The sequence below is a fragment of the Haemorhous mexicanus genome, chromosome 1, assembly GCF_027477595.1.
Source record: "Haemorhous mexicanus isolate bHaeMex1 chromosome 1, bHaeMex1.pri, whole genome shotgun sequence".
NCBI classification, from domain to species: Eukaryota; Metazoa; Chordata; class Aves; order Passeriformes; family Fringillidae; genus Haemorhous; species Haemorhous mexicanus.
In genome coordinates, this window is record NC_082341.1 from 38,572,559 (window position 1) to 38,598,304 (window position 25,746).

The 25,746-nt window shown below is 40.2% G+C and overlaps 1 protein-coding gene across 8 annotated transcripts in view; it reads right to left on the bottom strand.

Annotated features, from left to right (window-relative positions):
* The window catches only part of THRB (thyroid hormone receptor beta), a 154,905-nt gene that overhangs the window by 46,167 nt on the left and 82,992 nt on the right, over positions 1–25,746 (bottom strand). For all 8 annotated transcript variants that reach the window (XM_059846306.1, XM_059846360.1, XM_059846344.1 and 5 more), the window contains one exon: positions 3,144–3,208. In XM_059846306.1, coding sequence (XP_059702289.1) covers positions 3,144–3,150 — 7 coding nt within the window. In that variant the 5' untranslated portion in view covers positions 3,151–3,208. The remainder of the gene's footprint in view (positions 1–3,143; positions 3,209–25,746) is intronic.

Consider the following 25,746-nt stretch of genomic DNA (forward strand, 5'->3'; position numbering starts at 1 on the left):
GAAATCAATGAAAGAACTGCTGCAGCTTTTACTGGAACCGCTATTACACTCTTTACATTCTCTCTTCATTTGCCATGAAAGTAAAAATTATGAGATTTTCTGTATTCTACAAATACTATTTCCTAGGTTTTAGAATCCTTTCTCGAATTTCTTCTTCAGTTCTCACTGTATAAAATAAAGTAAGATGAAAATATGTCTCAAGGATTGTCCTGCATTTTGGGAGAAAATGTACAGAAGGGAGCCTTCAGTGATAGCTATGGCCGGTGAATAGTGATGCTAAACCAGAAGCTTCATAACAGTGCTAAAATCGAAAGAATTTTAAAAATTATTTTACATGCTTGCTCATTTATTTTAGTTTCTCAATGAGAAAATGATACTTTACAACTTTTTTCTATTGTGCAAATGTATGCACACGAAAGAACTTGCTCTTATTGCTAAGATAGTACTAATTTTATTATGCTGATTTTTTTTTTTTTTCTCAGACATTACTCTGTGAGCAGCAATTGTTGGTGTCAACTGTAAAACAGCTGATGAACACTGTTGTTTCAGCCCAGAAAACCAATCACACCATGGGCTGCATCCAAAGCAGTGTGGCCACCAGAGCAAAGAAGGAGATTCTGCCCTTCTATTCCCCTCTCATGAGACCCCACCTGGAGCACTGCATCCAGCTCTGGGCTCCTCAGAACAGGAAGGACATAGACCTGTGAATCCAGAGGAGGGCCACCAAGATGATCACAAGAATCAAACACCTCTTCTATAATGAAAGCTTGAAAAAGTTGAAATTGTTCACCCTTGAAGAAGGAAAGCTCTGGGGAGATTTTACTGTGGCTTTCTAGTACCTGAAGGGGGCCTATAAGAAAGATGGGGACAAATTTTTTAGTCTGTAAATGTACTAAAGACTGGTTTTACTGTGAAGGTCAAATTCTACAACCTCCTGTCAGAAAAACTTCTCTAGATTGCACTAGAACCAGAAGGCTTTCAGGCAGTGCCTACAAGTGGAAAATACATACTGCAGTAGAAACATAACATATGGGGAGGAAAAATTATCTATCAAAACCACAGAGTAATACAGCCTGTTATTTTAGCCAGCTGGTTTGGTTTCATATTAGATTCTGCTCCCATATTCCAGTGACTCAGTAACAGAATCTAAACTTCCATTATCATTCATTAGAAAAGGACTCTTGTCTGGCTCTGGATCATGGTATTTATGAAGTTTTTATACAGTTTGAAAGTCTTTCATTTCATCCATGTTTCTCTTCACATTTACACTCATGTAGGGAACGTCATTCCTATAATCAGAAACAGAAAATATGAACTGCTCATAATCAAAAGTGATGGACATCTACAGCTGTACAAACAGTCATCTCCATCTCAACCTTTTTTTCTTTTGCTTGATGATAATGTTCTTTGCACATATTTGCTCTGTCAAAAGAAATGCAGAAAATATAGGTCCTTCCAATTAGGCTTTGTGTTTATCTGAGCTTAGCAGAGCTGCCCTGCCAGGGGCAAGCCCAGGGAGACAGGACTGATTAGAGTGCTAGTGGAAAATCTCCACAAACCCACCCTCCACAGGAAGCCACAGACCAAACAGAGAAGGTGAGGATAAAGTGGGCACACTGCGTTTCCTTCCTCATCTCTTGCCATCACACAGCAGAAGCTAATAACTGCTCCCTCCAAAACCACAGCAATGTCAAGCCCTGTAGTAAAATGCCATAAACACAGTTTAGCGTGAGACAGGGGAGAGCACAACAGAGAGTTGGAAGAGACCAAGTTACATGCCAGTGCTTTAAATTCTTCCAAAACAGGTCTTTGCCAAATGAAATCACCATGCCCAGAATGCCTGCAGGACAATGCAAAACCATTCTAGCCGGGGCCTGCCAATGCAGCCTGAGGACACTAACTTGTTCCTGATCCTCATGTGGCAGTGATGCCAAGTCAGAGCCTGACACACCAGCCAAGGGTCAGTATTTGACTTCATTCCACAAAATGCCTCAATGCTCTCTGCTTCCTTCTTATATTTGTCTCTGCTTCAATGGGCAGCAAAGTAACCATAAAAAGACACACCTTTTCATACTATCAAATAATAGGGTTTACTATGAAAGCTTGTATTTACATAATGCTCTGTTTCTTCCCCGCTCTACCTCTTATCTAGAACCTAAAATCAGAAGACCATCTTTGTTGGTGAATGCAGCTGTTACCCCTTGCTGGCCAGTACCAATGTATGTGAGCCTTCTAGGGAAAAGGAAAAAGAAAGTTGATCTGCATAGTCAAGTAAAAATAAACTGTCCTTTGGACAGAACACCAGGAATACAGTCTTGTTAGTGATGACTATTCCTATGTAGCACATGCTGTATTTTGCAGGTTTTTAAAAGGTCCCATTTATGCATTTGGCTCTTGAAAGAGCCATTGACAAACACTTTCAGTAGAACACTTTCTTAGGCAAATTGATGAATACTAAAACAAATTCTGGAAGTCTGAAATTCTCTGGCCTTCTATATGGTCTCCACATAATAAGCACGCCTTTCTAGACACTCTGTTCTGGGATTAGATACATGGGGGTTCTGACACAGCTAATTTATGTGGAACCTTCAGATGCTTTGCACCTGGTAGGGATAAGATGGTTAAGCAGGCTAAAAATGGTTAATGGTCATGTCAACTCTGGACCTTTAGCCCACCTGCAGACCTAGTCAATAATTCTCTGTAGTGTACTTGGCAACATATGTAAGGTAAATTTGACTGTCTCACGTTGAAGCTCAGGGGATATGTCCATGTTGCGAAACAACTTAGGCCAGGACACTCAGCAGAAACTGTTCCTGTGCTGACAGCTTCAGCAGGATAGCTGAAGCTGGAATGTGCATTTAGAGCAAAACACAACTAGGTTCCAGAAGGCAAACCAAGGGCAATGAAAGCTTCAAAAATGATGGGGAAGATTACTACGTGTCCCACATCTCTATGCTCTGGATGGAGGTAAGAGTTTCACTCCCAGCACTAATAGGGAATGAATGCAGAATTTCAATTAATTTCAATTTCAATTTCAATGAATTCAGAAATCGTTAAAGAAGCATTTTTCAATAAATATTTAACAATAATCACTCCAGAAAGGCAAGAAATATTGCACAGATGTTCGTATCAAATATGATTACCTGACATACTGCTGGGAGTTATGGATAAGTAATCATTCTCGTCCTTCTTCCGTCACCAATGTCACCTGCCAAAAAAAAGGAAAAAAAACCCATGTAATATGTTCATAAATGCTCATCTGCCGAATACCATTAACATTTAACCAAGATGGAACCTTCTGGATCTTGAATAATATGGTAAATGTTTGATGATAAGACATTAAATTCAAAGCACTTTTCTTAGCTGCATGAGGTAACAAATGTAAATCAGGTCCAAACATGGTGAACTGTGGTTAAGAGGGATTTGGAAGCAATGTACAAAAGACTATGCCTACTGATGCTAAAAAAATAAATAATGCTTTTGTGCATTTCATGGAATACTTTCCATTGTTTTTTCTGCAGAAGTTCCTCTAAGTCTCATATGTGACCTTAGGAGCTAACTGGTTTCTACTTTACAGTTTCTAATGATACACATATACCATTACTCTCAGATTCAGTAAAAACAGAGGATTCAAAGGAATTAGAAATTCTCTGTCACAGTTACACCAATTCTTACCCAGTCATTCAAAACCCAAAAGTCTACTGGCTTTTACAAAGTTCTGAGATGTAAATTATAATTTTGTTCATAAGGTAGAAAACTAATTTACAAATATTTAACACTTTTGAACAACAACATCTTCTATTTTATTAACAAGACATCTGCATCTGTGAAGAACTGAATCTGACATTTTAAAGTCTTGTTTTTGATATTTAGATTGTGTACCCCTTTCATATGTCCATACACAAACACATATACACATAGACATACTAAGTCTACTCTTTTTCTGCTTGGTAGCAAAGATCGAAGCCCTGCAAGCTAATTTAGTGCCAGGAGAGAATGTCATGGATACCAGTCATGACAACATCCTTCGGCCATGTCAGTTTTTATACCAGCCCTCACATTTTTCACATGGAGGCATCACAGGCAGAATGCCCTTGTTCAGCCATCCCTGCCCAAAACACAGTGCCCAGCTAGATGATCCCAGCTCGCTCCCTAGTTTAAGCTCCAACAATCCAACCCAAGCAGAGACAATCCTAAAGGCATTACTCCAGAATAGAGACAAGATCTCATTAGAATTTTTAAGTAAGAAATCCCGGGCCTACAAGTGACCCCAATACTGCCTGCAGAAAACTAGCCTGAGAACAGAGTCACGCTCTCTGGAACATCCCGCTGTACTCAGCACTGGTGAGGCCACACTTCAAATATTGTGTTCAGTTTTGGGTGACTTTTACTTCACTTTAAAAGAGCACTGAGGCGCTGCAGCATGTCCAGAGAAGGGCAACAAGGCTCGTGGAGAAAACATATCTATGGGGAAGAGCTGAGGGAGCTGGAGTTGTCTAGCCTGAAGGACGCTCGGGAATAACCTCATCCCTCTCTACAGCTACCCAAAAGGAGAACGTAGGGAGGTGTGACTGCACTGAGAGGACCAGAGAAAGTGGCCTTCAGCTGAGACAGGGGGGACTCAGATAAAAATTACAGAAAGTTTTTCACTGTTAGGGTGATCAGGCATTGGAATAGGTTGTCTACAGATGTTGTGGAATCACCATCCCTGGAGGGGTTTAAAAGGCATCTGGATCTGGTGCTGGATGATGTGGTTTAGTGGTTACGGTGGTAGTTCTGGGTTGATGTTTGGACTGGATGACCTAAAAGGCCTCTTCAAACCTTGCTGATTTTGTGATCCTATGAACAGAAAATACCTCTTTTTTAACATTAGTGTGGAAGTGACATTTTAGAGAGGAAGTAGAACCTCTCTTAAATTGTCCCGATCACCATTCCATGGTAAGAAACTGACCTTTGTGAACAAACCTGTGGATTTTATTTCTCTCCATCCATTCAGCGCCACAGCCCCTCTCCCTGTTTCCTCACACAGTGAGCCTTTCCCTTCAAATAAATATCCTCCCCTAGCAGCGGTCTGAACATCGGGCGCATCTGCTGTGTTTAGGCAGGGGTTTGAACTGGAGAGCGGCCGAGCAGCAGCACCGGTGAATTAACGCAGCCGGGACGCGGCCCCGCCGCTCCGCCTCAGCCCTTCGGCCTGCGGGGCGCTCCCACACCCGGGGCTCCGCTCAGCTACACGCGGCGTGGGCGGGACGCCCCGAGCCCGGATCTCCGGACGGGCTGCGAGGCAGGGCCATGCCCCGCGCCCCCCGAGGGCCAGGAGGCACAGGGCAGGCAGCGCGGCAGGGAAGGGGCGCCGGGAAGGGCGGCAAGGCAGGGAAGGGGCTCCGGCCGGAGCCGCGGCCTCCCCGCCCTCCCGCAGGCAGAGCCCGCCCGCGGCGCGGCAGCGCCCCCTGGCGGCAGCCCGGAGCGCCATTCCCGGGATTTTCCACCACCCCGCTCCTCCTTGACTAAACCGGGCACGTCTGCGTATAGCTTTAAATTAACTTAATTGCTGCTCCAAAGGTAGGAATTGTTCATGATTAAAAAAAAAAAAAAAAAAAAAAGCAAACAATAAAGAACCAAGAAAAACCCAGCGAACAACAACACACAAAACACCCCCACAAGACACAAACACACATACACCCCCTCTCCCAAATAAAAAGGCAGGAAAACCCCCAAACGAACCTATAATCATAGAGTATCTGGAGCTGGAAAGGACCCACAAGGATCGTCGAAGTCCAGCTCCTGGCTCTGCACAGGACAACTCCAGGAACGTGATCCTGATGGGTCCCTTCAAACTCAGCAGATTCTGTGATTCTGCGATTCTGCGGATAGCACCACACGGCTGAGAGTGTTGCCTCGGGCTCCTGGAGGAACTGTGACCACTTGCCTGGGGAGACCATTTATTTTGTCCTTTCTAATTCCCTAGTAATCTGAAATAATTTCTCCCTGTAATATATTATATTGAACGGAAATTACTGATTTCAGGATGTAATGTTCATTCTATTTGCAAAGCAAACACAATACAAAACCTACTGAAGTTTTACAGAAGAAACTTCTTTACCTGAGGGATGCAGAGCACTGGAACGTGCTACCCTGGGAAGGCATGCAGTGACCCTCTCTGAAGACTCACGTTCCTGTGTCACCTGTAACCTGCTCTACATGACCCTGCTTTGGGACGGGGGGTTGGACTGGATGATCTCCAGAAGTTCCTTCCAACCCTAACAAGTCTGTGAACTGGTAAAATATCCTCCAGTATATGAGTGACAATGTGTTTTTACCTGATATTTTCTCCCAAGCAAGCTACCCAAGATTTCATCTGGGCTCCTAGACAAGACGGAATCTCTTTAATCTTATAAGGGAAGAGCAAATACTCTGCTTGATATTTCCATGTACAAACCCCACAACCAGAGGTCTTTCTTTTTGCTGATGACACCTTGTGGAATTTCAAAATCCTTCACAGTTTGTCAATCCAGATTTGAGAGGATACAAGTTTAGATCAGGCCTCCAATTAAAATCAGACTCTGACCCGTCCCACCACGTCATGGGACGTCGTGAACCTCAACAATAAGCCATTTCCCAGAATTTAATTGTGGTTTAGTGACTCAGTGACACACAAGCATACTTGAAGCAAACAATTGAGTGTTTTAAACAAAAAATTCTGCCCCTCCTGTAAATAATTACTTACTAAACCTAAAATTATTGGTTTTGCACCAATCTATTAAAAAGGGTGATAAAAAAAGGATAAATACAATGTTCTTCAATGGATTCTGTACAAAGAGAAAAATTCTAGTTATCCTGGGAGTTTTGCCATTTTCCCTGATGAGACTAGGACTTGGCATAAAAGCAGCTGTCACTTGTGTAAAAAAACTAATTACGAAATAACTGTAAGAAAAGCTGGTCTTTTGTTTTGAAGCATTACGCTAACATATCTGGCTTTGGCAGTCTTTTTGAGTGCCACGGCTTAAAAAGGAGAGTGTGCATCCTCTTTTTCTCCTCACACCTGCCTAGAGATGAAGTTTCTTGGAGCAGGTCTTGATGTTGCTGTAGATGTACAGCATCTCACCCCTCTGGCATCTCCACTAGGCCAATTTAGCAGCCGTCAAAAGACACACAGTAACTGAGCCCATTTGTAATACCTGCTTTGTGATGATGATTTTAATAATCATTATGATCATTTAAACCATTAATTAAACCATAATAAACAATAATTAAAATCATAGTGATAATTAAAATCTTTTATGATTTTTATAATCTTCTCAAATGTCTTGGGATCTTTTCTAAGGGATGCTTTTACACTGCATTTTATATGCCAGAAGTAATTTCCTATTTTTCTTTCCAAGGAATGTGGCCCATAGATGGAAACATTGTGGAAATACAAAACTATTTATCCCTTCTGGCACATACATAGCATAGCCTTCTGAAGGCACAACACAGCTTCTACTTCACACGAGCAAGAATATTAAGCTGTGTCTACATTAATTGTAGCCAGCTCCTCTTGAAGGCATAGCTGTGTAAGATGTTGGAGGAAATCAGGTTCTTTTTAAGAGTCTACAGCTAAAAAGTACGTGAGCAGGCACAAATGGGAAGGATGAGGATGAGTCACAGACAAGTCTCCACTACATCAGTCCAGAAATGTCTGGGGGTCTTTACGGACACTGCAGAGTAAGACTCTTTCTTGCCAGAAGTAAGACAATTTTTATGGCTAAGCTTTGCTAACGTCACAGGGAGAAGGCTTTGTTAGATTATCTTTTGTGTGTTGAGCACTTACTTGCCCACAAAAGAGCTACCCAAGGTCTCATGGCTCTGAGTCACAGTCCCTGAGTGCTGCAGCATCAATTCAGAGGCTGCTATCTCACATCCCGCATGACCTCCCTGCTAGAGAGTTTCAGCAGCAGACTGAGCACTCTGCTCTTTCTCTATCACTGGCATTATACCCTGCTTTTTCTTCTTTTTTTTTTTTTTTAAACAAGGTAGTCCTCATGATCATATTAGATTCCTCAAATGAAAGCAGCAAAATGCATCCTGCATCCTGATATGGAGTATTGTTTCAGATCTACAGCCCTGCTCCAGGAAAATAATACTCTTATACTGGCCCTAAATACATTTTAAAAAAGAGACATCTTTGGAATCTTCAGCTCCTCTGGCCTGAACAGGTGATATTTCAAACTAACTCTCAGGCTCTGGTCTCCAATACAGATGCACTGTCTAGCCATATTGCCAGTTACTGCACATCCTTATTTTTTCCATAATGAAAGGCGATTAACCAATTAGCATTAATCATAGTAGTTAGGTGTTTTCCCACTTTCACCGAGTGCCTCCTCCTTCACAGGAATGCATCAGATTAAGCAATGACTATCTAACAGGAGTGTGCTGCTCAGGGGATGCAGGGGATTTTGACTGTATTCTGATGCTTCAGCTTTAAATGGTGGCTGCCTCTAGGCCAGGGCCAGGGTAATTTTGTGGTTTGAATCCTGGTTCCTGTCCATACCATGAACCGCTCACCTTCTGGAAGGCCTCAGGCTTCCCTTCCCACTCATCAAGCAGCTGCACAGGGTGGATAAGCACTGCTGCCTCCTGTCTCTTCTCAAGGCAGGAACAGGTGGGAAAAGCAATTTTGCACCTTTCAGAGGCACTGACAAGCTGCCCAGCTCCTTGCTGGACTGCTCTTTGACATCCCCTTTTAAAAGCCATAGGAAGGACCATGGGGCAACCTGGCTCATTTGCACAAGTCCCTCCTGTAACCCCACCTGCAGCTCCCGATGGCTCTGCCTTATCCCGCCGCTCTTACACAACGCCCTTACACAACACTTGCCGGGCACTGGGCTGCCTCCAGGGAGGCTGAGAAGAGGGGGGAGCTGCTGGCAGACCTGGAACGGGGTGAGGGAAGCCTGCCCACGTCCTGGGAGCTGATGAGGGCCCTGAGGGGATAGCAGAGCATGTAGGTTTTGGAACCAGGCACAGGGGGAAAGCTCCATCACAGCCAGAGTGAGAGCCACAGCCCCAGCACCACACCAGCCCCTCTTGCCCTGCCATTCCACAAGTTATGGCTCTTCTTTTTTTCCTTGGGGGCTCTCTTGGCTTGGGAGTGATGAATTATGGGATGTATCATCTGAATATTTTCTTCTGTAAATTCCCTCTGTGAAAGTTGCTCTCACTTCTTAGTTAGTCTTTAGTGTAAAATCCAGAGTAGCAACTCTGCATCAGGAAAAATTACAAGGTAGCCCATAGGCTGTATTGATGCCTAACTGAATTTTTAAATTAGTTTCAATATTTAATATTGCAATATTTAACAACAAAGCAAAATTAGTATTTTGGAGCAAGTTATACAGAGGATTTTGCAAGCTCTACATACTCAGTATAAAATGTACTCGATCATGGCTTATGGTACACGATACATTTATCATGAGCCAGCAGTATTTCCTCCCTTGCAAAACATAATGAACAACTGTGCATTGCATGAGAAATAAAAATCTATCTAGTTTTCCAAATATATGTAATGAAAAGCACCCATAAGGACTAGCTTGTAGGCACAAGCTCAGAAGTGGGCTTTGACTCATGTTTTTTATTGCTAGTATAGCTCAGCTCACAAGGACACAAAAACAGGCAATAAAGCATAAAATCAAAACCACAGTGCACTATCTGTATAAACATTTACAGTCTATCCCAAAACATAAGAACAAAAAAGCAAAGAGTTATTGAGATTTTTAATAGGTATGTACAGTAATTCTGTGTAATATCCCCTTCACACAGACTCAACTCATGCTCAGCTCTGTGCAGGCATCAGCAGATAATTTTACAGCACAAAAGCCAGAAAATTATTACATGCAGACAATAAGTCTCATAAAAGATAAGTGTAACTTCACTGTTCAACGGGTTTTTGAAAGCTCTTGTGTTTCAATAAGCAGATCTGCAGGATAAACACCACTGAATTAGACAGAAAAACTAATTCTTCCTGTAGTCTCATTGTAGTAAGGCTTTGGATCCGGCATATGGTTTGCAGGACAGCCTGAATCATAAAACTGTTGATTTGAATATAGCTACAAAAAATAATTTAAAAAAAACCAAACAAGAGACCCAGCACCACAAAATAAAGTAATACAAGACAGAAGCAAGATAAAAGTTGTTTTTATGATTTCATCAAAACTTTATGGCTTACTGCACTGGGCTAAATAGATCTTTTTGTAAGTGGAAAAATATAATAATTAATTATTATGCATGAAAAATATAATAAAGCATTTCTTCACAGGCAAAAAGAAACAGAATTTAAGTGTGCCTGTTGGTCTCCCAGCAGCCTGAACAGATTAGAAAGGCAGTTTCGTAAGTATCATTGAAAAAACACAGATGGAGACTGTAATATTACCTTTAAACCACCTGGGCATCAAGCAGAAAATGGAATATGCAATTCTCCTCTTGCCCTGTACTTACAGAAATTAGTAATGTTATCTCATTTGCAGAGCATCTCAAATCACTTATTATTATGATCTGAAGCTGCTGACTGCCCCTAAGATGTTAAGGCTCCAAGAAATCTACTTACATTCAGCTTAACACTAGGTTAGCATAATGGGCTGCAGCCTTCTCTTCACTTTACTTCATCCCCCAGCAGAAATGTCAGCTCTCCAGCACTTTGCTTTGACCTACTACATGTGTACACAGGAGGGCATGAGAGGAGCACAGAACTGCAGACAGCCCTGTTCAGCCACTATTCTGATAACCAGACTTCTCTAGCCCCTGAGTGATTTTCTTACCATGAAGTGTTACTGTGTGAGCTAGCCAGCTTTGCCAAGGAGTTGCTGGTCTGTAACTGTGAATTAAGTGATGTTTCTGTCATTGAAGATTTAAGCCTTAATTCTCTAGACCTCCACCAACTTGAATAAATACCCAGTTGAAAAAGGATCCTGGAGGGCCAAGAATGATAGAAAAGCAAAGGTGGGGGGGAGGGTTTATACAAAAGATCTCTAATTTGAGAGATAATTTTCTGATTTTTTGAGATACTTCATGGCTTTTGTGTTCTTTCTCCAGCACATGGGTGTTATATTCAGACAACAGCTTTGACATAAAACTTCCCTTATTTGTCTGTTTTGTTCTGTTGACTCAGGAAACATTAGCTCTCCCTGAAATTTAAACATGGGACAGTTTATCTTCGAAGCTAATTTCTCTTATTACTCACTTAGAAGTGTATATTAGATGAAGGCTGTCTTGAATAATCTACCTACTCTGCAACTGACTGATGTTAGTTAATCCCAAAGATAATAAAATTCAAAGACTTTCCTTGAAACTGGTGAATTTGCCCCCTTACGATGGAATAGATAAAAAAAAAAGAATATTTTCTAAATGTCAAGAGGGGAGGTACCTGGATGAATCTTGTTAACATGAATGCATTTTGTCAATGTATCTTATATATGCTGTGCCTAAAAAATCAGTGAAGCAGAAATGAGTATGTTCTAATCTACAAATGTCACTCTGAATAGGGATAAGTATTACCCTAAAGATTGGTACTGGCATTTGTTTGAGCTATTTTCAGGGATTCAGATATGAACAACAGAATTAATTCAGCTTTAGGCTTTCTGCTTTTCTTAACCAGAGCTTCAGAAAGTCACCACTTAGTTGAAAATAATAAATTCTAAAATGAAAAGAAAAATCTAAATGAAAAATTGTTATCTGTATTGCAGGCTTTGAATTACAGTGTGCAAATATATAGAAGTTTGAAGAAAACGTTGGAAAACAAAATGAGAGATGCTTTTACAGCTATGGATTTAGCGTTGTGGGTTTTGTCTATTGTGTAACTTGATGAGTTTCCAAATTTGATTCTATTTTTCCTAAAAACTGATAGCTGAATTGCCAAACCACCAAATTCTGAAATGTTTGACACAGATTACAGACATTAAATATATGGTTTAAACTCAATTATAATTGGGAAAGAATTTTGAAGGACTTGATTTTCAGCAAAATCAAAGTAAAAGACCAGAAAAAGAAGTTAGATGTTGTCTAAAATTGGTATCCCTAGCCAGCAAGAACTATGGTGGGTGAATATAGTCTAGCTAGAATCTGTGCAAGAATCTTTCCACAAGTCAAACTGGCAGACCTGGAGCCTTTGCCTGGCACTCCAGAAGTGGCTCAAGGTTAAAAGGGTATCAGAGGCTTGATGACAGTGTGACACACACCAAAACAGGACAAGGCATCTCTGGATGTGGAGGTTCAGGCTTTATATCAAGCAGTAAAGCAGAAAGCATCCCTGAAGGCACACTGAAAGCCCACCAGAGACATAAAAAAGTATGACTAATAGAAAGGGAGAGACAAACATGTAAAGTTAAATGATTATGGGGCTGGACTGACAGATATCTGTTGAGGGTTAACTATGGCTTGGTGAAGTGATGAGGAAGTGAACACAGAGATCAAGGAACGATGGAAGAATGTGACTGCTATGGGAAATTTGGTCAAATTATGCTAATGGTTACTGGTGGACATGTAATTAGGTTAGCAGGCAGCTATATTTAAAAAGAAAAAATCATGCCTGGTTTTAATTGATATTTTGAAATGGAAAACTTTATATTGCTATTCCTGAGGTTCACCCAAAAGCTTATTTTTCAAAAGAAAAAATTCAATGACTTCAGTAAAAATTAGGCTCAGACTGGAGAAGGCTTTCTGCAAACATTCTCCCTGAAATTTTGAAATACAAACCACATGTTTCATAGATACATCAATACATTTATAATTATTATAAATAAATAAAGAGTTTCAAGTTACCTGGCAATAATCTAGTGGTCATAAAATATGACTGTATTAAAACTATCTAAATGCCCATTTGCTTCTGGTTTTGGGCAGACAAAAGTCATGGAGAGAAGGAATAATACTTGTGAAAATGAAGTAGAAGCTCTTATTTCGCTTTTTTCTTTAAACAGAAAATTGCTTGTACCCTCTGCAACGGCTTTGCCTGTATAATCAGCACTGCATGTAATGAACTGCATTTCAGCTGAAGATTTCCACAGCTCAGAAGTTACCGTATTCAAAATCCTATTCCTTTTTAATTTTTTATTTTTTTGAGAGGAAACACATTACGGCATATTCCCAACTAAGTAAATTCACTGATTTAATCTTTAGGGCAGGCAGAGTTTCCTAAGAGGTGTGTTCTAATCTCTATCACGTCTTATACCCTTTTTCCTGACCTCACTGGGGGCCCAGTGCAGAGAGGAGAGGACAACTACTTCTCAGAAGATGTATACATACTGATATTAAGTACAAACATCATAGATGTGTGCCTGCTTTTGTGTGCAGAATGGAAATAAATCACATAGCCTAAGTGTTAACAATGGCCTTTCAGTATGTCTGATAGAACAGTGATTTCTTCTTATTTTTTTAGCCTTCTCTTCTTGTTTGCTGCCTCATTTACAGCTAACAATAATAGAATTAAGCCCAGAAATTAAAAGAAAAAGTTTAATCACTGATGATTTCGCTATCTCTCCCAAGCAAACAACAAAAGTCCACAACCTTTTAACCTTTTCCATCCTATTTGCTAATTACTTATTTTCTAATTAACCCATTATGCATCTGTCAGTGTGTTTTAAATTAAATCACTTTAATTGCTAGTAAGTAGGGTTTATTTAGTTCCTGGTATGGCTGTACGGGGTCATGAGTGGGGAGCTGTTGAACCACTCTGAGTTACAGGTGGCTCTGCAAAACTGCTGAAGTTGCTGAAGATAAAGAGGAGTTAAGCTGCTTTCCTTAGGTGATTTGATTTTAATGTCTAGTGGCATATTTCTAATGGATAAAAGTTAACTGCAAATACAGGAGGGCATTTTTTATTCCTAGTATGTAGATCACATTGGGAATTAATTTGTTGCTTGAAATAATTTTTAATAAAGGAATAATTATGCTAATTTTCTAGAAAATGCCAGTACCACAATGCTTACTTTGCTGTATAGCACAACTCTTTGAAATGCAACACAACTATATATTAACAGCCAAATTTCAAAATAAAGAGAATAAAGAAGGCCTAACACATGGGAAACAGGGAGTTTTAAGTATGAGGCTAACAGTCAACCGATTAAAAATCTTCATGCAAAACACTATAAAAACTGAAGATAGCTTTAAGGATAGGCATAATGTTTAATGAGGACAGATATAAAAGATTTTGTTCTCTGTCGCACAGCCCCCTTCTACCCCTTGAATGACCTGACTCGCTTCACTGACTCTGCAGAAAACACCCACTTTTTGCTGGGTAAGTTTTGTGCTGGGTTAGTGAGTTGAATTATCCCTGTGAAGTGGTGGTGACCACCACAGCTGGCACCAAGTGGCAGGAGACCACAGCTGCTCGAAGGCAAGGGGAGGGAGATGAGGTTCACCCTGTCTCATAAAATGGCACACCAGAGGAACGCAGGATGGGTTGATGTCTTTTGTAATATACTAGGGTATTTATGACTCTGTGCATTAAAATTACTTTTTAATTGCTAATTATTTCTGAAGCTTTCTGAAATGCCTTTGAAGATTGTAAGTCTTGCACTGTGGGAAAAAAAAAAACCCTAAAGACAACATAATTCATTATAACTCTTTTTGTGTTTAGATCCTTGTACACTGGAGAAAGGCTCTAAAAAGTGCTAGTTGTGTGTTCTGGAGAATGACAGTATGAACTGGTAAAGTCAGTCTTCCCTTTAGCACTAAGTAAAGCCATGAATCTAGTTCTAATGAGAATTTCCAGCGTACGTTTCCAGCAAGAACCCAAGTCCACATCATTGCTAAGTTACCAAAACTTAACAGTGGGCCAAATAAATAATAAAGACCATAACCAGGAGAGACTTAGCTGACAGAATTAGCTAGCTGAACTTGACACACAAACTTTGCTGTGAAAATTTGTTAACAACACTAAACTCTAAGACCAGCCTAGACATTAAATGTTTTCTTCCCTGTTTCTATCAGAAAAAACCAAGCATATGAAATCAGGAATAAAATGAATAAAAGAATGGAATAAAAAAAGTAGCTTATGGAGCACACCTGAATAAGACCTACAGTAACCCATCCAAAAGACAATCTTTCTGAGCAGTGAGGAAGCTGCAATTGACCTCTTCAGCTTGCTATGTCATCTATGTATTTTACCTTCACCTACAGGCTACCAAGACATAGCTGGGAGATTCTGGTGCAGCATTTTGTTGCTGCCAGATTTCTCCTACTGCATTCACCCTGACGCCCTCCTCGCTGATCTCAGTAGCTCCACAGCTCCACAGGCAGCATGCCTGGGAAGCTCACCTCACCACCCCTCAGTCTTTGTGCCACTCCTTGGCTGAACACCCCATCCCTGCATTTGCTGTGATGGCACCGCCACTGTGAAACAGCTCAGAGGTACAGAGGAGAACATGAGGGGCTGCAGAATGATGTGAATGAGAACGGGAGAATTAATTTTTTAACAAGGAGCTTTTGGATGGCCTTCAGGAACAGAAAAGCCTGTCAGAGAGAAGCCATGAAAAGCTCCACAAATAGAGGTATCTTCTGTACAGAGAGTGAGAATACATTCAGAAAGCTTGCATTTGCTTATCAAAGGTAAAGAATCAAAGAAGCAGCAATAGAAGTGCAGTAAGACTCAGAGTAACAGTGATTCTGAACATGCTTTAATAAGACCCATCCTAAATAGATCCATACTGACCTGTCCTGAGATGATGAGGCTTTGGGCATGTGTTCTAGAAGCTTAGAATTATAGAGAATGCCAAACCACTGAAATGACAGCTTTAAGGGTGGCCTGCTTGTAGGTGCACAGAGGCATAGGTCGAGGCTGGAGACAACACACAAGAAATCCAAGCCTCTGGAAGGAAAGAATGGAAAAATCGAGTAGGAGAAATTCAATTGTAAGGCCTGTTCAGCAGCACCTGCTTCCCATGAGTTGTGAGTTGCACATCTAAAGCTGTTTTACTTTCCCTGGTTTGTCAATAGTTGTCTCAGATCTTAAGAGTTTCACTATTGCCTGCATTCAACCCCTGTTTATTACTTAGAGCATGTATTTATCAAAGCAGTGAAATGAAGGGTCTTGAAAGGGCAGAGGGAGGTCAGTGTGGAAGCAGCATCCTCCCAGTGTCTGAAGCAAAACCCTCACATGAGCAGATACAGTTTCCCCAGAAAGCGCACCAAAAATCACATGCAGAAATCTTATCTACCCCTTTTATTAAGTTCATTAAAGTCTCATTACCACAGTGTTTCATGATGCCTATGTGACTGAGGTAACACCAAGGTATCAATCTGAGTTTCTTTGCTCTCCTGAGTCAGTGGGATGAGCCAGGATTTTCTTTAATACATAATTCTCTCCTGCCTCCTCCTTTCCAATTTTCCAAATAATGCCTCCTGTTCTAATTTCACATCTTCTTTGTGTAGCTGTGCAACAGGAAAACTGGATGTTGCATTTCATTCCTGAGGGGCTCCACTACCAAATGCCAAAGCCATGGCCCTGCCGACTCCATCTCTGTGTGCTGCTCCTGTGCATCTGCTGCCTGACAAACAAACAGATCCTTGAAGAACATAGCTGCAAGCAGGAGCAATCACCATTCAAGGAAAACTTTGTTTTAAGACACCCAGCAGAGATGACTTCAAAGGTTAGCAGGAAGATGCTGAATCCCACCTGGTATGGAGTGCCAGGGGCAAGACAGTGATAAAGCAGGGAGTGCTCCCAGAGGTGCAGCAACAGAACAGTTCCAAGGAACTGAAGAGTTTCCTGTATAAAGCTCTACATAAACACACTGAAGTGGTAAGGGATGGAAGATACAAATGTGAGGATTACCCAAGTCAAATTACCAGATGAATTTTTGCTGCTTATCTCAGGAAAGATTGCTCTGAAAATAAAGACAACAAGGAAGCCAAAGAGAGTCAAGGGAGAAGCCACGAGCAAAATGAGTCCCGAACACAAGACGAGATGGAAATCGCTACTTTTTCAGTAGATTTCAGTCCTCCATTTAGCACCATTTCTATTTAACTAATATGCAGTTTGATTTTAGCCAGACACTCAGAGACAGTTTTTATGCCACTCACATCAATGAGGAGAAGCAGAATGGGAAATCATCCTTGTATTGCTGATACTGAGGCTTCCCATGATTTATCTCAGCAGCATCACATGGATATTAAAAAGGACAGTGGAAATACATGATCTTAGAAATGATATTCCACATACTTCCCACCAGGCTTATCTGGAAACATGCTAAAATAAGCATCAGAGACATTCTTTTCCTGTTGCTTTTCATAGTGTTTCAAGCAGAAAAATATTAAGTGTGAAAAGCAACACACCAGTGTAAATTAAGGATGTGGGCATTTTCCCATCCAGTGATGGGAAGGACCTAATCTATCACAGCAATTTTAGAATTAATAAGTTTCATAGGTATTTATAGATGGATCTAATCTACATTCAGTGCTATCCAAATTACCTTGTGCTGAAAGAACAAGTTCTGTATAATGAAGAGAACAATCGAAGCTCACAGAAAAATAATTAAAGTTAGGGAGTTGCAACGGGAATTGGAATCAGCGCTGCCTCATGCTCTGTGTTGAAAATTTATTCTTACGGTTACCTAGCTTCCTCATCCATAAGGTGGAGATGATAATACTCACTTCAGTTCCAACAGTATGCCAGTAAGATCTACAGATAAGCCATCAGAACTGCTATTATTAATATCATATATGCTTGGCACACATTTTTTACTTCAAAACAGTTTTGCAGAATTCACTTCTAGTCTACTCTCAGTGTTTACTATTTTAGACTTCAGAGAAGTTATTCTCAATTTATTAACAACACTTGGGCATATTCTTTGCCTTTGACTTTAATTCTATTTTACAGCTTATTAGTTTTATGGGATTTTGTTCTCTGTACGATGTGAGAACACAGGAGCAGAATGATTCAACATCAGTTGTACCAACCAGCCAGATTTAACAGGCTATTTCTTGTTGTATCCTATAAACACAGTGAGCAGCCAATCTGATAGTTAATGATGCAAACCAGAGGCAGAGGTAGTGTTTTGTGCCAAGATACAATATGTGGAGATTGCAATAGCTCATAGTGAAATTTCTGTGGAAAAAAAAAATACAGCATGGAAGATTCTGTTATTTTGTGAAATTCAAAATGGAGTATATCTACTATGAAAAACAGATTAATTAGAAAACCCCCAAAGATATTGACAGAATGAGAGAACACCTCATATTGTTTGTGGAAGGTATCTGCAACCAGCTGCAGGAAAATTTTATCAGAACAGAATCCCCAGATTTATTTCAGGATCCTCAGATTTATTTTCATGGTCTGCCATCCACTAAGATACTTTGGTCTAAATGACAAAGCAGTTTGCTTATATGGGAAGCACAAAATGTACTAGCTTCTAGAAAGGGCTTATTTTTTAGTATCTGTGAAGTTGTTGGAGAATCTTACATAAGAAGTTATTTATAATGACTTAAAAATAGAATTTTCTTTGAGGTATCCTATCCAAATTATAGAAAAAGAAGACTTAAGAAACAGGATGAGATGTGTTTTTAAACCAGGCTTTTTTTTTTTTAAACCATCTTTGTAGGTCTCTCAAAAAGGAGACTGGTATACTATCAGCATTTTCTGAAGTGGCACAGAAGCTACAGGGGACAGTGGACTATAAAATGCTGTCCTTGACTAAATACAGACAATAATATAAAAAAAAAAAGAAAGTCTTAAAAATTCAGCATGAAATAGCAGAGTTGGCAGTAATGACCTGATTCATAGTTCCTGAGCACTGGAATTTGACAGTACTGGATCATTAGAAATGCCTTAATTACACAGACATCTCTCCTGAGCAGACTGACAGCAATTTGCTGGAATTTCATATCCCCACTAGGCTTTATTTCTCAGGTATTGTGGTCAACAGCTATAGCCAAAATATGTGTATCTCTTCCAGTTATCCTTTTTTTCAATCATGTATAATTTTGCTACATTTTAAAAGTATTTCTTAATTTTGATTTTATTCATCCTTGCACTTTTTTTGTAGAATAATGGGCTATAATTCATGAAAAATCTGTTCAGCTGTAGAAATAAGTATTCTGTTCAATCATTTATGACAGATTTAAGATGTTATTGTCAGCTTTAGGATATCTGTCTGTATTAGTCATCCTGCCAGCACTAAGATAGCAAGAGAAAAGATAAGGTTCTGCTGGAAGGCCTACGAAGCCAAGGGAGTCTTTCTACTGACATCAGCTATTTTGTACCATGTTCCTCTAGCAAGGGATTAGGACACAAAGAAGAGCTTCTCATGCCAAATTCTGTGCTTCTTCATTTGCACTCATTTCCATTGAGCAGGCTCAATAAAGTCTACTTGGACTGTCACTCCTGCACTCTTTTTACAGGTTTCAATGATTTCACTGATGGGAGCTTGGCAAGAGATGGCTGAGTGCCACAGACAGGGAAGGGGGAAGGCAGAGGACCTGCTGGGGTGTACAGCCACACAGGGCCACCAGGACCAATTCTGTCACCTGAGGCCAGGTTTACAAGGTTGAGATGGATGTGGAAAAAATGGGATCAAGGTGGGGGAAAAGCAATTAAGGGTGAGTTGTTTATTGGGGAGGAGACTAGAGTGGAGACAGGAGGTACAAGGGCAGCAAAAAGGAGGATCAAGAAATGGCAGAAGTAGTAACAGCAGGCGCAGATGATGTTAACCAGGGCTGTTTGGGGGTAACAACAGGGTGGGGGTGCACTTGAGTACTGCAGCCTGTTGTCCCAAATTGGAACAACCAATCAAGCCTGTTGTTCTGAGCACATCATGTGTGCTGACCTGCTGGCGCACTCGGGAGGACTGAGTGGGATGGGCACAGCGGAACATCCAAGGCAGATGGATCGAGCATTCTGTGTTGTCGTGGTGGTGCATGTACCAAACCTGACAGCATCAGCCTCTTCCTGACCTTCTCCTCACATGCACACCAGCAGAAGGAAACCCTCTCCCACCAACACTGCGTCATCTCCCCGAAATGGCATCAGCTAAATTGATAAAGGCGGCAGCACTGTTCCATTGGCAGAGCTTCGTATGTATTAGGGGCTTTGCCAGGATAATTTCACCAGCTAGGAGGGGATGATTATTTTTAGATGTCTCTACACAACATATGCATGCTGGAAAAATCATCTTAAGTCATTTCACTGCTTGCCTAGTCCCAAAGAAGGAGTTAATGTCTTCAAATTCCGTAAGTGGAAGAGCAGGTAATAAAACTGAATTGCCCATTTCTTTGCAAAAATGCTACATGAAATTATTGCATTTTTACATTGAAAGCATTATTTTGGGGACAATAGGGACTTAGCTAGAACACTAGGCAAAAGTAGCTTCCTTCCAAATTGTTTTTAGCCTTGGTGCTTTTCTAAAATAACCCCTAGATCTCTTTTCAGTTTATTTCATACAGACAAAATTTTCCTATAAGTATTACTGCCCTTAGATACTGCACAAATTATCCTTAAAAGGAGTATATAGTGTATTATCCTCACAGATATTAAATCCAAGTACCCTCACTCAGAGTGTAAACTCCTGATGTCGAAATAACTAAGGCTTAGTTTTCCAGCAGACAGATGTTCTGTCTTTTGGGTGCTAGCTGTGCTCCTGAAGTTTAGTTCAAATTCTGAAGTGAGATGCCACAGAACAAAAAGAAATCATATATGAGAGTCATTATCCTCAAAAACAAAAGGGAATTCTACAACTCTCAAAGAGAGCTAGACAAGAAGAAGAGGCTTGTTCATTAAGGAGAAGACTTAATAAAATCCAGAGACCAGCCTGCAGAAAGAAATCTGACTGCTTCCACACCAAGACACCTACAGTAGATATAAACCCAGAAACATCACTAAATATATTAACTCTTATTAATTACAAGGGTTTTTTATTAAAATCTGTTCAATTTTTCAGACACAGTGACTGAATGTCTCTGAATAACCACTGAAAAATGCCCACTTGCATTCACAGCACATTTACAACTGAGCAAAAGCACTATTCAAAGCTACAAAATGCAAACAATTGCACAAAGAGCAGCATAATACCAGAGAATCCAGGCACTCCTGGGAAGAATCTGAGATTTGGGATGTTAGACATTGCCAGCAGATTTCTTCCTTGGTTTAGCTACTAGAATATTTAACAGTACCATACATTCTTTATTAATGCTCTCTAAGGAAGACTGGTATTTTGTACGTAGTGTGTTTATTAATAGGAAGAAGATTTTAAGCTGCTAAACAAAAAGTTCTATTTGTTAGGATTTGTTCAGCACTGAAATGGCCAAGAGTTTGGAAGCAGATCAACCTACCTGCAGCGCCAAAAATCACATTTACAAGGTAAGTAACAAAATAACCTGTATGCCTTTTTTGCTGTTATTGCTCAGCGGGGAAAACTTCTGACATGCAGGTAAAACTATTTTTTCTTAATTACAAGCCATTAAAATTCCCAACTAATTTTAAAATAATTAAATCAGATGGAAAGTACTTGCACTTTATTTCTAAAAAATAGCGATGAATATATGGGTGGATGACTTTCCTAATTCTTAGGCAGTGGTAATCACAGTTCTCCTGGTCTTTGATATAACACTCAGATTTTATTTGAGGCCCACATATAACATTTGGCAGCTGTACACAAGAATGATCTCAAGTGAAACCCTCTTTACAATGATCGTCAGTTCCCTGTTTCAGGTGCTTGAATAAAGATGACAGTCACCTGAAATACTCTGACTTTGCAAAACCAAAAAAAACCAACAAGCAGTCTGATCCTGATCCTGTTCCCATTTCACTTGAGAGAATTTTTCTCTACCCACTGCTTATATTCTTTCATGGAAAAGCAGAGATAGCTCAAGGCAGCAGGCAAGGTAGGCAGCAGCCTAGAGCAGAAAGCTGCCTACACCACCCAGGAGAAGAGGAGCGCGGTGCTCATTTGCAATTCCACAGCCCTCACTGGTGCACTGTCTCACAACTCAGATGCACTGCTGGAGATCAAGGCTTTCAGATGATATTTCACCAGTGTTATCACCCATTGTTTATAAGTATCAGCTGCTCTGGAGCTGGACAGCCAATTTCTTAAATATTCTTCTGTCTTACAAAATTAGTACTACCACGTAAATCATCAGAAGAAATCTACGTTTTTACATACTCACCATATGAACCCTCACTTGATGCTGGGCAATGCTTGCTTCTCTCAGTACTTTTTCACAGATGGTGGGTATTTTGTCTTGTTTTATTTTCTAAATACATGTAAAACAACTCCAGACTGATTTCAGTTCCATGCTGCCCAGATTTCTCCCAGAAAAGACTGATAACTTTCTTTCTGTGTTTTCAGGGAATATTTAAATATTTTATATAAAAAAGAGAAACAGCTTCATCAGGTTTGCTGGGAGACCCACACTGGCTCATTCTACCCACCTACCAAGGAAGCTCACAGTCAGAGATCAAATCAGAAAAGATGAGAGACAGAAATAGGTAAGCCTCAGTGCTGCCAACCTGCTCTGTTGTGTATTGGGCATTTCCTCCTGGTTTTGGGAGACATGGAGGGATACAACTTGCCTGGCTCCAGAATTGAGCACTGTCAGCCCCAGCTCAGCAGCTCAGGGGTAAGACTTTGCTTCCATTCCTCTCCAAGGCATCTCTCATTATGGGCAGCTGGAAGGGGTTTGTGTGTAAATGCAATAAAGAACACCAAGAATATAGCCTGAAATAACCTTCAGATTGAGAAATAGGTGTCACAAAGCAATTCCTTAATGTATTTACCTACACAAGAGTCCTGTACAGCACTTAGCTTGTGCAGGTGCTCATCTCCTTGAAGGAAGGTAAGGTAAAGCACATACTCAGTTTGTTAGGCTTGTTTCATCCCACTTCATACAGCCTCCTAACATTTCATCTTTCTGGTCTTCCTTAAGAGTCAGGAAATATAAGAAATCAGGGGGTGTTTTTAAGCACTTTCAATGCCAAATTATGAGTTGAATGGTTATAATATGTGATTCAATTCAAGTGACTGTCTCCGTGTCCTCACAATCTCAAGATTACCCAAAAGATTACACTTAGAACTGTCTGTATCACAAAATCAGAAACTTCAGATGAAAATCAGGTATTTGCAAAGTCTTAGTCAGAAAGCATTGCAAGTGCCATTAGCTTTCCAAACTAAGGCATTTAAAAAACAATTTCAGTACAGAGGAAAACTTAGCAGGAATCTATTGATTAGAAAACATCAGAATTAGTATTATTTCATTCAGGGGGCTTATGTGATAATGTTTTCTTGTTAAAATGAAGCATGTTGTTAGAGATGTCAGAAAATTACTGACAGGGACTTCAACAAAGAAAAAACACCCTTTCATGCTGCCAAGAGAACTGGGAACAGTTTTGGAGGGGAGCGTATTCCGATCTGTTTTCCTGTATGGGAATATTTTCCCAAAACAAGATCAATGGCAGATTCCCACTTTAGGGCTTCAGTCTGATAACAATCATCTGTCCCCAACCATTTGCACAAGTCCTGATTTGCAAATAGAAACCTGAAGATTTTTTTCATGTCTACTCCTGTGGCTGGTTGCACAGGATTTTCCATCACTACAAAGGTGCATTGCAGACTATGTGCTAATGCTCTCTCACTCCTTCTCTGTGCTGCTATGACAAGGCAGTGTGCTGGTCAGGAAATCTGGGCTCGTTAATCTTGCCAATACCCTGTACCATGTCATGTGCTGCTCATTAGGAGCCACGGGCACCCAGACTGTCTCAGCCCATCAGTTACAGAAGTTACAGAAGCCTTTCCCATCTTGCAGGCAATAAAGACATGAAGTCTGCCACTATCACAATTGTCTTCAGAAGAAGAAAAGCAGCAAGTGCTAATTAAAGGAGGTGCCACAATAGGCTGTACATTAAACATCATTCAGAATGAACACTGGAGTGTGAAGGATGGAAAGTTTGCTTCCTTTTTTCAAGACACATAGCTGAAAAGTTAAACACTGAATGAGCTCTCCGAAACAGTACAGTCTGCATCTATTTTCCCAATTTCTGTATAGTAATGAAACATCCTTATGCTATACATTAAGAAATTAACTGCAGCATGCAACAGGCTTTTAGCATTTCAACAAGTTAAAAGTTTGTTCTTTCAATGCAGGATCAGCTCCAGCCCAGCAGTGGATTTACTCCTTCTGTCCATACAGACTTGCTGCTGTAATTTGTGAGCAGGATTTGCATAAATGCAGGGTGAAGTACTGAAGGACAGCAATGATCAAAAGGAGTTTTATCTTATAGGGCTTTATATAAATTCTGGTATACTAGAGGCTACCTATTAGGACTACTATAGCATGTCTCACCTGAGACAAAGTGAGCACCTGACCAGTTGTGACAAAGAGATCTGTCAGTTGGTGCATCTCTTCTGCACACCCAGTCCCATTTATGCCAGCTTCAAACACCGTACCCACCCTAGGCAACATCTTGTATTGCTCATCTCTTCCTTTCTTTCAAGTGTTTTTCCCAGTACAGGGTTCTCTTACTGTAGACAGAACTATCAGTGTCCTGCTAGATCCACAACCGATTCTGGCTCTTCTTCACAGCTAACTTTTATCCATTTCATGAGAACTGTTATCATGGTCTTCCCAATCACCTTTTCACAAAACTAAGCAGCTGTGCTTTGCTAAAACCTTACGTAGAACTCAAGCTTCCCATACCTTTGGTATTTCTTGATACTCCTGTCTAGACGGTCTCCTGTTGCTCACTTTCTCTCCTACAGTACTAAACTGGAGCAGGTGCTGCACCTGGGACCTCAGCAGGTTGAAGTAATTATGCACATATTCTGCAGTCATTGCTTAGGGCAATCTACACATTAACTACTCCAGATTATTCTCCCTGAAGTAAGTCTGCTTTCAGTTTATATTAAATTGTGCAGCGATCACACTGGAAGAGAAATAAAAGCATCCATTTATGTACTCACCTGGACCAGCTGCTCTGTCTAAAGTTTTGAGGTGACATTTTTTCCAAACTATTATCATCAGCATATGCACACATGCAAATGTACACATTCCCCTATTTCAGACCTGATGTCTACATCCATCCTGCATAAGATTGTTAAACTTTCAACAGTTCTGCACTTTACTGAGAGCTACCAAAGACAGAAAATGTCAGTGAGCATTTCTGAAAATAAAGCTTAGCTTTGTAAGATCATCTTTTTCAGCTATCTGGAAGCCATCTAGAGTTATTTTATTATCGTAATGGACATTTTTATTATTGTAATAGAGTGGATGTCATTATTGTTCACCAAACAATATATTTAAATGAAATCTTAAACGTTATTTTACAGGACTAATCAACACATCACAGCATCAATTTTCATTCACAGTGCAGAAAAGGTCAGTATGCAAATTGCAATATGCTAAAAATGGATCTGCTCTGAGTAATGCCCAATCAAGTTAGTGAAACTACATCCTGAAGACAAAGTTTGGCTTTTTGTTTTACCTCTGATATTTTGAATCTGTTCTACAGGCTAATGCGGGATTCAAAATGTCAGGGAGAAAAATAAGAAATTAAGCAATGTAGAAATAACATTTTCTGTCATTATGCAGAGTCTATTTATATGGTAGAAATCTTTGCATTACTTTTTCTGTGAAGAAACACATTTGATTATCCATCGGGTTTTCTGCTTTTAATTTTAATCTTTTTCTATTTAAATTTGTGTAAATTGTAAAATTACTAATTACTTGTATGGACATATAAGATGAACCTTAGAACAACATAAGCGTACATTTTTTTCTTGTTTTTTTTTTTTTAAT